The following is a 13,008-nucleotide window of genomic DNA, read 5'->3' as shown; positions in this document are numbered from 1 at the left end:
GGGCATCTCGTCCAGCGAAAGGTCAGGGGGCTCAAGGGAAGTTTGCGGCCGGGGCGCAAGCAGGGCGCTGCACACGGCAATGATGTCATCCTTGGTGGCGCAGCGCCGTGGGGTGCCACCGGCTGCCATCGTCAACCTTCTGCTGAATTTCGCGGGAGGTTTTAGCGGCGCCGCGTCCGGGCACTATGGGATTTGCACCCCCAGGGGTGCTAACGAGAGGTGCAAATCAACTCATTTTTCCCCCTCATTGTATTTTGTAAATTTAGATCTTTAAATTGCAATCACATATTACATCACATATTACATCACATTAAGGCTGACACAAAGGCCAGCCCCATTTACTTGTTCAATATCCTACTCAATGTTTATGCTTTACCAAAATAAGTAGCAAAATAATTTAGAAAATAATTTTAAAATCCATCATATTTTCTTCAGCTTTATGGTTTTTGATGCTGCAATCAGAGGGGTTAGCTGATTGATGATAACTATAGACTAATCATGTACCTACCTGCATCTTCACTAACAGTGAAAGAAGAGTTTCCAAGAAATACCAGTGAGGCATCATTGGGTCCATTTATCACCACTTTGGCAGCTACCACGTCCCCGATCCGAGCATTGTCAGATGCATCAGCCAGGATGATTTCAAAGTCTTCCTCCTCCTCATATTCACTGTCATCAATCAGCTTGACATCACACGTCGACATGCTTACACCAGGGCCGAAGACCACACGATTCTCATTCGTCATTCCCCTGGATTTGAAATCTGAACCGGACTCCAAGGCATGCAGGCTGCTGCCTTTGGCTGTTTTTGGTGCAGTGTAACAGATGGCTGAGACAGTACTACTGGTGTCTCCTATGGAGTGACAACAGTTCAAAGAGATATATGAATATAGTTTTTTCAAATCACATCTGGGTCATGTAAAACCAGAGCTGGTAGCAATTGTTTCCGTGCTTTACTGTCTCTGTAATTCTATGCTCCACAACACCTTAGTATCCATGCTGCATTCAGGATTCAGTCTAGCAGGGACAAGAAAACAGCATCTGTCTGTCACTTAAGACAGCAGTTATTGCCTTGTTGAAGCAATAGCAAAGAATGACTACCACAGTGTTGCAAAACTCGTGGTACTGTATATTCATGCAGAGAGTTAATTTAAGATTTCATCTCTTCCCTCCATGGGTTGAAGTTTCTCTGTACTCTATTTTAGCATATTATCTTATGTATTCATGTCAAATCCTTTTGTTAACCCATTTATTTTTTAAATAGCACAAACAAAAATATGACACAAATGCATAACACCCAGATGGTAAAGATGAAAAGCTGCCCCATGCTCAGTCAATGGGTGTACCTCTTTATCCTTTGCAAGCTGAGTGTAGGGTATTACAAATAGGTTTTCAATGAAATCTGTAGTACCATTTAGCAGGCTACAGAGCTGATTTTGAAGATGCAGTACTAGACTAACGATTCTGTTGATTGATATGCTGGGACTGATGAGCCAGAGAATAGGATAACTGGTGTTAATATAGGTAACTAGAGGAATGCAGTCAGATTTAGGAACAGGAACTATCTTTCTACTTTCACCTACCTTTCACCCCTGTAAAATAAAACAAATACAGTAGAACCTCAGAGTTAGGATCAAAGGTTGTCTAATTTTGAAATGATCGTAACTCTGAAGTATCAATAAAAATATGAAAAACATTTTTGCAACATGTAATTTCTGTAAAACAATATACTTTTACATATATTAAATGTTAAAACTTACCAAAGAAACAAAATCTAGCACACTGTAGGGAGCACGAATATCAACTGGGTAAAAGCTTATGTGGAGTAAGAAATATGTTGCCCGTTTCACAAGACTATCCATAATTCTAAGGGCCCTAACTCCTTGAATGGACTGTAGCATAGACCAGGATTATCCAACCTAGTGTTGGCTTCAGAGCTCCAATTACTTCTTTATAGTTCGCCGTGCTGGTTAAATTTAGGAGCAAGTTGAAATTTGACCTGCTGCTGGAGGTGCAAGTTGATAGCATTTTACTACTGAACAGAGCATGAGATTTCTCCTTTTCTTTGAAATGTGCATCAAAAATTGAAGTACCTCTGTGCCTCCCTTTAGTTAATGTCATAGTACGAAGAAAAAGAACAAGACAGACCTTTCCTTTCCACCGGGGCAAACAAGAATCCAGTACTTTCATTAACTCGATATAGTTTCTTGTCAAACTGTAGCGTGGGCTCGTCCTCTGTGTCATTGATATTCACTTTAGCTCTGGTAATCTTCCCGAGCAAGGCATACGCGGGCATGCTCAACTCCACATTGAAGCTTTCAATGTTTTCAAACACCTGGTCATCATTTATAATAATAGTGCAAGCCTTTGTATCTTCTCTCTCATCAAATTGAACCTATTGAAGAACCAAGCATATGGAGACAGCTTAATATCTTTAATACTACACAAAGGAAGTCTTGTTCATTGTTTCATGTCAGTTCCCATGGCACTCTTACAATAAAGTTTGACTGCTCCACCAAGGAATGTTAACCTTTTCTTAAAAAAATTTCCCCACAGTTTTCTGTTAAAGGAGTTGACTCAAATTGGTATAGTTCCAGAGGCTCCATGGATACAGTCCTCCTGTACCTTGCGCAAGTGACCATTCTTCATGTGTGAGCCTAAACAATGAATGTCAGCAGGATATTTAGTCATGGGAGGCATCACGTGAGAGCTGATCCTCTCCTCACCCAATGTCCATACATGTGCACTTTTCAGCAGGAGTCAATGAACAGCAAATAGCTACAGAACATTGCCTAATGTTTATTATTCTCAACTACCAACCTAGCTGAGATCAGTTAACTCATCGCACACTATGACCTTCCTGATCTTTATGGCTTAGTCGCACACTTGATGGTGCATTTCTGAAATACTCATCGGGATAGGAACCCTTTTTAATATTCTTTTTCTGAATGTGATCCACCAGTGCCACATACCAACCTCGAACTGATAGGGCAGGCATCAATCACCCTGCTCAAAGGCTGCAAAAGGATATATGATGGATATGCCATTAGCAGTCAGTGTTTGTTATCATCTTTGGATTAATACGTAAGCACTCCAACTGTAGTATCACTTACTATCCAGTAAAATGATCAAGTATGACTAGTGAAAAAACTGATAGCTTCTTGTTGTAAAATGTGAAAGTACAAAGCTTACAGAATATTAGAATCCTATTGATAAAATTAGGGACAAAGCAGTATTTCAGAATTACTTATAAACCTAGATTTAATGCTGCTGGCTATCCGTTGTAGCGGTATAAATTGGGCAGCAATTCCACTTTGCTGGAACTCCACCCACTTTGTGATGTAGTTTTTGAGGCTGGTGACCAACAGCATAAGAAGGTGGTGCTTCAATTGATGATTAATCTAGGGGTAGGGCTGTATTACATACCAGTTCCTGTCATTCTGCTATGCAGCATGAGAAATGTAAATCACACCCATGTGAAATGGTTTCTAGGCAGTGATAAGTATATGGAAAGTCATAGGAAGGACACAAATATATTAAGGTAGGTATATTTCAGCCTTAACCTTTTCTCCATGTTTTTCCCCTTGCTGGCACTAGGTTCTCATGACCCTTTGTGCCAATCATGGCACCATTACTGGCCCCAATAGGTTTCCAATTAGAATCCCCCTAAGTGAGGTATTTGGTAGGAAATGGGGTCTTATGGAAGTTAGGTTGCATGAGAAGTGCCCTGTGCCTACTTGCCGATACCTGCACATCTGCATCTGAAGACACCTCCTATTCCCCAAGGATGCTGGGTTGTGCGGACCCAAAGGCAGCAATAAGGCACATGAATGCTTGACTAATTATAAAGATGGATGCTTCCTCGGACACACTCCAATTACCATATGTCTTACTTTCAGTGACACTTCATGAAAGAAGGCATGCCTGGGTGATCCAAGAAGGAGCGCAGCCTGATGAATGGCACCTGCCAAGGTTTCACCTGCTGCAAGTGCATCTGCAGCAACCATGCAGCGCAAAGCTGGCACATGCAGTGAAAGTAATGGTGTGCTGTGCCCTGAAACGTGGCTCCACCTCACTGCTGACATGCAGTAGTGCTGACCTATGGGGATGCTGACGTGGAATGGACGGAGCTGGGGGGGGTGGGGGGTGAGGTTACAACCTCCTCCCCTCGCAAGCAGCTTCAAATCCACTTCAGCAGCCATCAAACAAGTGGTTGTTCTGTCCCTCCCCTGAAGATTAACGTCTGCACCTTTTCTCTCCCTTCATTTTTGCCAGTCACTTTGTAGTCTCCTCCCCCTTCAGCCTTGGTACTGGGTTGAAATATATTTGAAGGCTGTTCCTTCTTTTAAAATTTTACTTAGGCACAATTTTCTGCTCCCACCACTACTGTATTCCCTGCACCCATCTAAAACTGCACATGAAGCTGTGCAAATAAGCTGACCGTTGAGTATTGGGTGCAAATACCACATTTTCATTTGATTGAGGGTAATTTAAACTTTCAGTGGTGGAGTAAAACAGGTGATATCGGATTGGCTGCCTGTTATACACCCCGACCGATTTTCCTTTACATTGAAATCATACGGCCAATGCAATATCATCTGCTTTATGCCACCACCGATAGTTAAAATTACCCCCATTCTATCTAAAAGCCACCACTATTCGGGTCTAAACAATACCAGGAATGAAAAATCTGGATTGCAAGATTAACCGAAGGCTGCATGGTAGAATTTCTGCTTTCTTAGGGGTATATTTCCCTCTCTTTGTGAGTTTTAGCAAAAGTGTAGATGCAAGTATCAAGTGGTGCCCCCCACATATATTCATGTCTACTTTTTTGCTAAAATTTGTGATTGCAGGAAAATATAGGCCGGGAATTTCCTGGGAGCTGCTCCTGTTCCACTGCCGTTAATTCGCCAGAAGTGCATCAGAAATCCCGCGTGAAGTTACAGCGGCAGAGCGGGACCAGCTCCGAGGATATTCCCAGCAAATTTTCCCTTAAAATTTCCCGATTTTCTGCACCGTATGTGTACACCTGGCATCCATCCAACTTTACACAGAAAGAAAGTCTTAACTGTCAATGTAAAATACACACTTTAAAATAGTTAAATCAGTAAGTTCAGACAAGTAAACTGTCAGATATTATTTCATCCCTAACTGATTCTGTTGACACCTAATACGCCACCTTACATATCAATGTTGCACATACCTGCCCTGCGTACTCCACATAGTCCTGTTGGCCCAGCTTTGAGCCAGCTCCAGAAGTAGATGTCGCTGACCCCTGTTCAGTACGACACAGTACAATGGCATACTGATTGAGGTTCCCAGTCCTCTTCACTGTGACACTCACAGAGCCTGCCTTTTCACTCACATTGTAACTGCAAACAGGACAATGGCTGAGATCAGATTTTTTTTTTAAAACACTGTTGTTGAGAATTTGTAATTGCATAAGGACAAAGAACTATCAAAAACACGGTGCTAGAAACAGACATGACGATGAGAATCGGAAATCTAATAATGAAGAGAGTACCAACTGATATTTCTTTGAGTATTTATATAATGGGGTCTTTGTGCATAAACAGGATTTTCTCCAAAGTTAGAGCAGGGAGTGGGAGAAGCCTGAGGAAATTCCTGGCGAATGTAACAACATAATAAAGCTGGATCCAGCAAGACCAAATGGAGAATTATGGGGACATTTTCCTGGTCTGTGCCCAGGTGTACTGGATCACTTGGGTGCAGTGAATATCATAAAATCGGGTGGGTCAGAGTGCAGGCCTCTGAAGGAACCTGCCTCATTGTTCTCCATTTTAATTAGTAGAGGAAAATCAGGCCGGATCCTTAACGTGTGCACTTCACCCCACCTGATTTTCCAATATTCTCTGTGCCACAGTGACCCAGTGCACTTAAGCACAGACCCAGGAAAATCTTCTATTTGAAATTCCAAAATGGAGATCCACAAGGTAAGAGTGTGCACGGCCTAAAGAAAGAAAAAGGGATGGGCAATGCAAAAGGAGGCCACCCCAAGATTTCCTAAGGGATATCTGTCCTGTATATCCCAGATATGATTGCTTTATTCTTTCATATAATAAAATCTAACAGCACAGAAGGAGACCATTCGGCCCGTTGTACCTGTACTGGCTCTTTGAAAGAGCTGTCCAATTTAATCCCACACCCCAGCTTTTTCCCCATAACCCTGCAAATTAGTCCTCGTTCAAGTACATGTCCAATTGCCTTTTGAAAGCATTCCGATGAAATCTGATTCCACCACCCTTTCAGGTAGTGCGTTCCAGTTCTTAACAACCCTCTGTGTGAAGAAATTTCACCTCATTTCCCCTCTAGTTCTTTTGTAAATATTTTAAATCTACAAAATCTGGTTACAGACCCACTTGCCAGAGGAAAGTTTCTCCCTACTTGTTCTATCAAAACCACTCATAATTTTGAATACCTCTATTAGGTCTCCCCTTGACCTTCTCTGCTCTAAGGGGAACATCTTCTCCAATCTCTCCACAAAACTGAAGTCACTCATCTTGGTACCATTCTAGTAAACCTCCTCTGTAGTCTCTCTAAGGCCTTGATATCCTTCCTAAAGTGTGGTGCCCAAAACTGTACACAATACTTCAGCTGAGGCCTAACCAGTGATTTGCAAATGTTTAGCATGACTTTCTTGTTTTTGTATTCAATATTCCTATTTACAAAGCCAAGTATCCCATACGCTTTCTTAACCACCTTAACAACTTTCCCTGCCACCTTCAGATATGTGGATATGCACCCCCAGGTCACCCTGCTTTTGCTCCCCAATCAAAATACAGGAAACTTTGTGCTATCCGGCACCGACGGGACCGAGCTGCTGCCGTTCCCTCAAAACTGCCGTACACTCCAGAGCTAATGTTGAAACATACGGAGATTTTCATCTCCGTATGAATCAACAAGCCCTGTTGCTTAGCAACAGCCTCTAAACAGTCGGCAAGCGTCTCTGTAGCGTCTCTAGCTGAAGCTGTTGCTTAGCTACAGACGTTGCAGAGCTTGACTGTTCAAAAAAAGCAAAGAAAAGAAACGAAAAGAATAAAAAACGGCTCCTGATTTTTGCCGGTGGCTCCAGCTTGCCAGACGGTTCGCCTCCGGATAACACAAAGTTTCCTGTAGTATCATTTAGATTATATTGCCTCTCCATGTTGTTCCTTCCAAAGTGCAGCAATTCACACTTATCAACATTAAATTGCATCTGCCATGTGTCTGCCCATTTCACCAGGCTGTGTATGTCCCTGAAGTCTGCTACTATCCTCCTCACTATTTAGCACGTTACCAAGTTTTGTACCATTCGCATACTTCAAACTTGTATTCTTTATACCCAAGTTCAGGTCATATATAAAACAAGAAAAGCATTGGTCCTATTACCAATCCCTGGGGGACCCCACTGCATACTTCTCTCCAGTCAAAAAAACCTCCATTCACCACTACTCTCTGCCTCCTATCCCATTGCCAATTACGTACCCAAGTTAGCACCATCTCCTTAATCTCATGTGCTTCTATTTTCTGAATAATTTTGTTATGTGGTACTTTATCAAGGTCCATATATACAACAGGTACTGCACTATATTCCTCAGCCTTCTCTGTTACTTCATCAAAGAACTCAATCAGGATAGTCAGACACAATTTGCCTTTAACAAATCCATGCTGGCTGTCCCTTATTAGCCCATGCTCCTAGTGAGAATTAATCTTGTCCTTGACAATGGTCTCTAGTAGTTTTCCCAGCACTGATGTTAGACTGATTGGTCTATAGTTACTAGGTTCATCCCTTTCCCCTTTTTTGAATAGGGGTGTAACATTTGCAGTCCTCCAGTCCTCTGGCTCCAATCCCATATCCAAGGAGGATTGCGGTCGGAGCTTCTGCTATTTCCACCCTAGCTTCCCTCAGCAATCTAGGATGCATTCCATCTGGACTGGGTGACTTGTTAACTTTGAGTGATGCCAACCTATTTAGCACCTCCTTTCTATTTATTTTTATTATTCTATCCAATATCTCTACTCTCCCCTCCGCTACTGCAACATTAACTTGATCCTCTTCTTTTGTGAAGATGGATGCAAAGTACTCACTCAGTACCTCAATCATGCCCTTTGCTTCCACAAGATTTCCTTCTTTATCCCTAATCGGAACCACCATTCCTTTAACTATCCTTTTACTTTTTATAAGTTTATAGAATATTTTTGGGTTCCCTTATATCCTTTTTCCAATTTCCCCCTGCACTCTATGTATTCTGCCTGGTTTTCTATTATATTCTGTACCTGGCATTTGTTATAAACCATCTTTGTCTGTTTTAGTTTAATCTTTATTTCCTTTGTCATCCGGGGGGTTCTAGTTTTGGATGTCCCATCTTTCCTCCTTATGGGAATATGCTTGGTTTGTACCCGAACTATCTCTGCCCTGAAGGCCTGCCACTGCTCATTTACTGTTTGCTTGGCCAATCTTTGTTTACAGTCCCCCCTTGTTAGATCTCTTCTCAAATCACTGAAATTGGCTCTCTTCCAGTTGGACATTTTTAACTTTGATTTTTCTTTGTCCCTTTCCGCAACTACTTTAAACCTAATTATATTATGATCACTATTACCTAGATGTTTTCCCACTGCAACACTCTCCACTTGCCCTAGTTCATTCCCTAGAACTAGATCTGTAGGGTTCTCAAAATTCCCACATTCCCCAAAGTTTTGGATAAAGGGACCCTGCTTGGACAAGTTATAAACAAAGACAGGGTGTCCAAAATGACTTCTGCAACCTCGTGACCAAAAGGACAGGATTTTAAAAGCAAGGCTCTGCAAACAGGCAGGCACCTTTTTTTCAAGCCTGGAACGAAACTTAAAATGCATAGACCTGTGAATAGACTCTGTGGGGCCAGACAGTACTATCACAGAATATGCATTCCATTCGCCTTGAAACAGATCAGGTTAGAATGGGCCTCAATCAAGGCCATCAGGTTTCTGCATATTTAATCGGTAACAGCTCACAGAAGCCATCAAGTCAGGAAAACCCGATCAAGTTTCATACATAACCAACAGCCAGGACATCAAAACCATTAAACACAGAGACAACCATTTCAGGAGTCGTTAAAGTAAATGGCTGTAATCAGTTTAAACGAGCCCGCCAAAAGTTAGACAAAGGACTGACCTGATTTGGCGCGCAGATAAGGAATGAAGAATCGGGTATAATTGTAGGCCCATCAGTAGTGATCGGTCTCTTATCTCTCTTGCTCTGGCCTCTTATCGTTTTTGGCTTTTGGCCTGCTGCCTCTCGTTCTCGTGCCCTGGCCTCGTGGCAGCTCTCTTCTCGCTCCCCGCGCCACTCAACACCAAGGACGCCCATTACTACACTGAGGGCCCAACGCGGGAGGAGAACGAGACCCGAGTTCGAAACCACACAGGACACACAGGCCACAAGCGGGCAGACGAGACGAGACGAGACGAAGAATACGGTAAACCGATAAGAGCAGAGAAAGGCAGCGAAAGACGCGTTGGGGAACAAATGCCTAGTTATAAGCTGGCGTTTGGTGAATAAGTTGGCGTTACATGCATGGACAGTAAAACCCCAATTTAAGAATATGCTGGTGTTTGAAGGATGGGTAGCAAAATCAAGACAAATGGCCTAGTTATAAGCTGGCGTTTGTCACATGGACAGTAATAGCACAGTTGAAGAATAAGCTGGTGTTCGAAGCATGGATAGCAAAATCATTAGACGGTAAAGACCGCCAACCGACCCCCGACCACAGCAATACCGTCAGCGACCGCCCGAAGGAGAAGAAGGCCCATCGCGACGAAGTACTCGACAAAGACGTTAACTGAGAAAAAGGGAGGGTGCCTCGCACAAACAACTTCAGCGCCGTGCCCTGTGACCACGTAGCGACGGGATACCTCAAAGGACAGAAAGAGCGGACCTCAAACCCCACCATCTAAAGCAACAGGTTTTGAATTGGTGAGCATGAATTCCTGGCCCCTCATAGCTTAATCTAGTTAGGTATAGGGGGTGGGATAAGGATAAGGGGATTTTTAATGTATTTGTTTCCCTCGATGTACCGTGTGTTCCCCATTCCCATATAAGTGTATTAACTGTTTATGCCTGTAATTATACCAGTAATTCTCAGTAGTATTGTGTTTTATTCAGCCCTTTAATAAAATTTGGTTTTCTTGCACCAAACCACTTGTCTACTCAATTTTCTGTATCGCCGTCTGTACCTAAGTCCGGTGTCTAGAACCCAGAGGGTGTGGAGCGATTCGAACCGCTCAGAGACAGTCAGGGGCAGAGCTGACTGGGCATACACGCCACCCCCTACAGATCCAACACTGCTTCCTTCCTCATTGGGCAAGAAATTTACTGATTAATAAAGTTCTCCTGTACATGTTTTAGGAATTCTTCACCCTCCTTGACCTTTACTGTTTTATTTTTCCCAGTCTATATAAGGATAATTGAAGTCCCCTAATATTACGGCATTATTATCTTTACATTTCCCTGAAATTTGCCTACAGATTTGCTTCTATTTCTCACTATTTGTGGGTCTACAGTAAAACACCCTGAAATGTAATAGCTCCATTTCTGTTCCTTAAATCCAACCAAATAGATTCAGTCTTTGAACCCTCTATTACATCGTCCCTCTGTAGAACTGTAATATTATCATTGATCAATACTGCCACCTCCCTCCTTTCTTTTTTTCTTCCCTATCCTCCTAAATACATTGTAGCCAGGAATGTTTAGTTCCCATTCCTACCCATGTAGAAAATATCAGGGCATAAGGGAGAATTTCTACCCAAAATTCACAAAAATATGCCCGGAATTCAGAAATTTGAATGACGACCAAAAACTCCCATACCTACTAGGGGAAGAGAGAAATTGTGTAACCTTAGCGGCACACTATGTTACAGCTTGCCATAAACAGAGGGACAACCACTAAATATAAGAAAAGAGTATATACAAATTATATGAATGTATATTTATACACTCAGGGATATATCTGTTTATACACTGTATGGATAGATCTGTGTTTATGTGTTCAACCATGAATGTTTTTCAATGCTTTGGCAACATAAGATGTACCTTGTCATGCCAATAAAGCGATTTGAATTGAATTGAATTCAATTGTTGTTGCCACTATATCATTAGCCCATGTGGCAGTGGCAGCTTGTGCCTGCAGCTCATCAATCTTATTTGGAGCACTCCTCGCATTAATACACATAGGCCTAGAAATTCAGTATTGCCACATTTGAGGCGCTACAGCCGGGCGTTCGCTAAATTTAGCGACCGGCGCAACTTAGCGCCACCTTCGCCGAAATTGAGTTGCATCGCCCCAAGAGGTTGCTGCTGCGCTAAAGCAGGCGGTGCACGACTATCATAAGGCGCTAAGCCGGCGAGCCAAGGCGCTACCACAGAGGGCGGGCGCAGCGCAGGTGCGGCGAGTTGCTGCTTGAAGGCAGACACGCTGGCACTGGTCAGCTCTTAAAGGGGGAGGCTCGATTTGTTTTGCTGCCACGCCCTGCACACTGCAGCCCTGAATCAAGGCCTGAACATAGCTGCTTCAACACTTCAACGCCCAGGACTATGGAGAAGGCTAGGAAGCGAGCGCAGCGCTTCAGCGAGGGTGCCCTGAAGCTACCGGTTGGCGCAGTGGAGCGCAGGCAACCTGTCCTCTTCCCTGATAGTGGCAGGAGGCCGCTGCCCAGCGAGTATCGAAAAGCCTGGAGGGAGGAGGCAAACAGGGTGACCTCCAACAGCATGGTTGCCAGGACTCCAGTGCAATGCAGAAAAAAGTTCAACGACCTCACTCGGGTTGTCAGGGTGAGTACCCTTTCCAGTATCCTCTTCATCCCTGCATGTGCACCTCACTTTATGGCCAAAGGGACCTGAAAGCCCCAATGCACAGCCCTCATCCAACAGCTATGGGACTCTCATGAAAATCACTTGCACATTCAGCACTTTACACAGTCAGGGCAATTCCAGCATGGGAGGCAGTGCAGGCAAGATCAGCACTTTACACACTGTCAGGGCTATTCCACCATGGGAGGCAGTGCAGGCAAGATCAGCACTTTACACACTGTCAGGGCTATTACACCATGGGAGGCAGTGCAGGCAAGATCAGGGCTTGACAGTGTACTTAGAGGCCGTCCTTTCTCTTGCAGGGCAAGCTGGCCCACAATCGCAGGCAGCAGCGACGGACCGGGTGAGGCCGTCCTGACCTGAAAGAGCTCACTGACCTGGAGCAGTGAGTGGAGCGGATTACGGGAGGCCGGCTGATTGGCCCCGTCGCCAGTGGAGATGCCGACCCCGTTCCGGACAGCAATGGTAAGGTCATCACCTTTTTGACCTCTCTCTTTCCACTTGTGCCTCACACCAACATCCTTTGCCACTCTCGAACCAATGCAGTGCATAGCAGCACTCATGCCTCCCTCGCTGCCGCCCTGTCCTCACTCTAAAGCAACTGTTGTGCCTCCCTGCTTTCAGATGCTGATTCGCCAGGTGAGGAGGCGGGCCCTCAAGCTGGCACTGTGTCTGATTCAGATTTCGAGGAGGAGGAAGAGGAAGCCAGCCCATCAGTGCCACCCTCAGCCGAGGCAGCCCAAGGCCATGATGGGGACACGTCTTCCCTGGAGGGGAGCAGGGGGGAAGGGTCTGATGAGGGTGAAGCTCCGGGGCCCAGCGGGCTTCAGCAACGCGGGAGGGGTGGGGAAGCTCGGCGGCCTTCTCCCTGGAGGGTGAGTGCGGCCTCCAGTCCTGCTACTGTGAGCGCAGAGGAGGTGCGGCTCCTTGGTGAAATGGGCGCCCAGGCTGAGCGCAGGCACAGTGAGCTCATGGCTGCAGTGGCAAGGATGCCGGACTCCATAGAGTCACTGGCAAGGAGTGTTCAGGGATTCGGGGCAGCACAGGCCAGGAGTCTGCAGGACTTCGCGGCATCACAGGCAGCTTCCAGCCAAGTGCTCAGTCGTGCCGTGCATTCACTGGCTGGTCTGATGCAGACACAGATCAGGGCCACACGGGCA

General features: G+C 44.6%; 1 protein-coding gene across 1 annotated transcript in view; it reads right to left on the bottom strand.

The window, feature by feature from the left end:
* The window catches only part of fras1 (Fraser extracellular matrix complex subunit 1), a 747,542-nt gene that overhangs the window by 103,745 nt on the left and 630,789 nt on the right, over positions 1-13,008 (bottom strand). Inside the window, exons 53-55 of the mRNA XM_085963231.1 lie at positions 5,204-5,372; positions 2,149-2,395; positions 509-853 (exon numbers count right to left, since the gene is read on the bottom strand). Of these exons, the coding sequence (XP_085819357.1) occupies positions 509-853; positions 2,149-2,395; positions 5,204-5,372 (761 nt within the window). The remainder of the gene's footprint in view (positions 1-508; positions 854-2,148; positions 2,396-5,203; positions 5,373-13,008) is intronic.

The sequence above is a fragment of the Somniosus microcephalus genome, chromosome 2, assembly GCF_052327205.1.
Source record: "Somniosus microcephalus isolate GS21.2 chromosome 2, FLI_Smic_1.0, whole genome shotgun sequence".
Taxonomy (NCBI): domain Eukaryota; kingdom Metazoa; phylum Chordata; class Chondrichthyes; order Squaliformes; family Somniosidae; genus Somniosus; species Somniosus microcephalus.
Note: the sequence above shows the minus strand (reverse complement) of the source record. Positions and strands in the feature narration are given on the sequence as shown.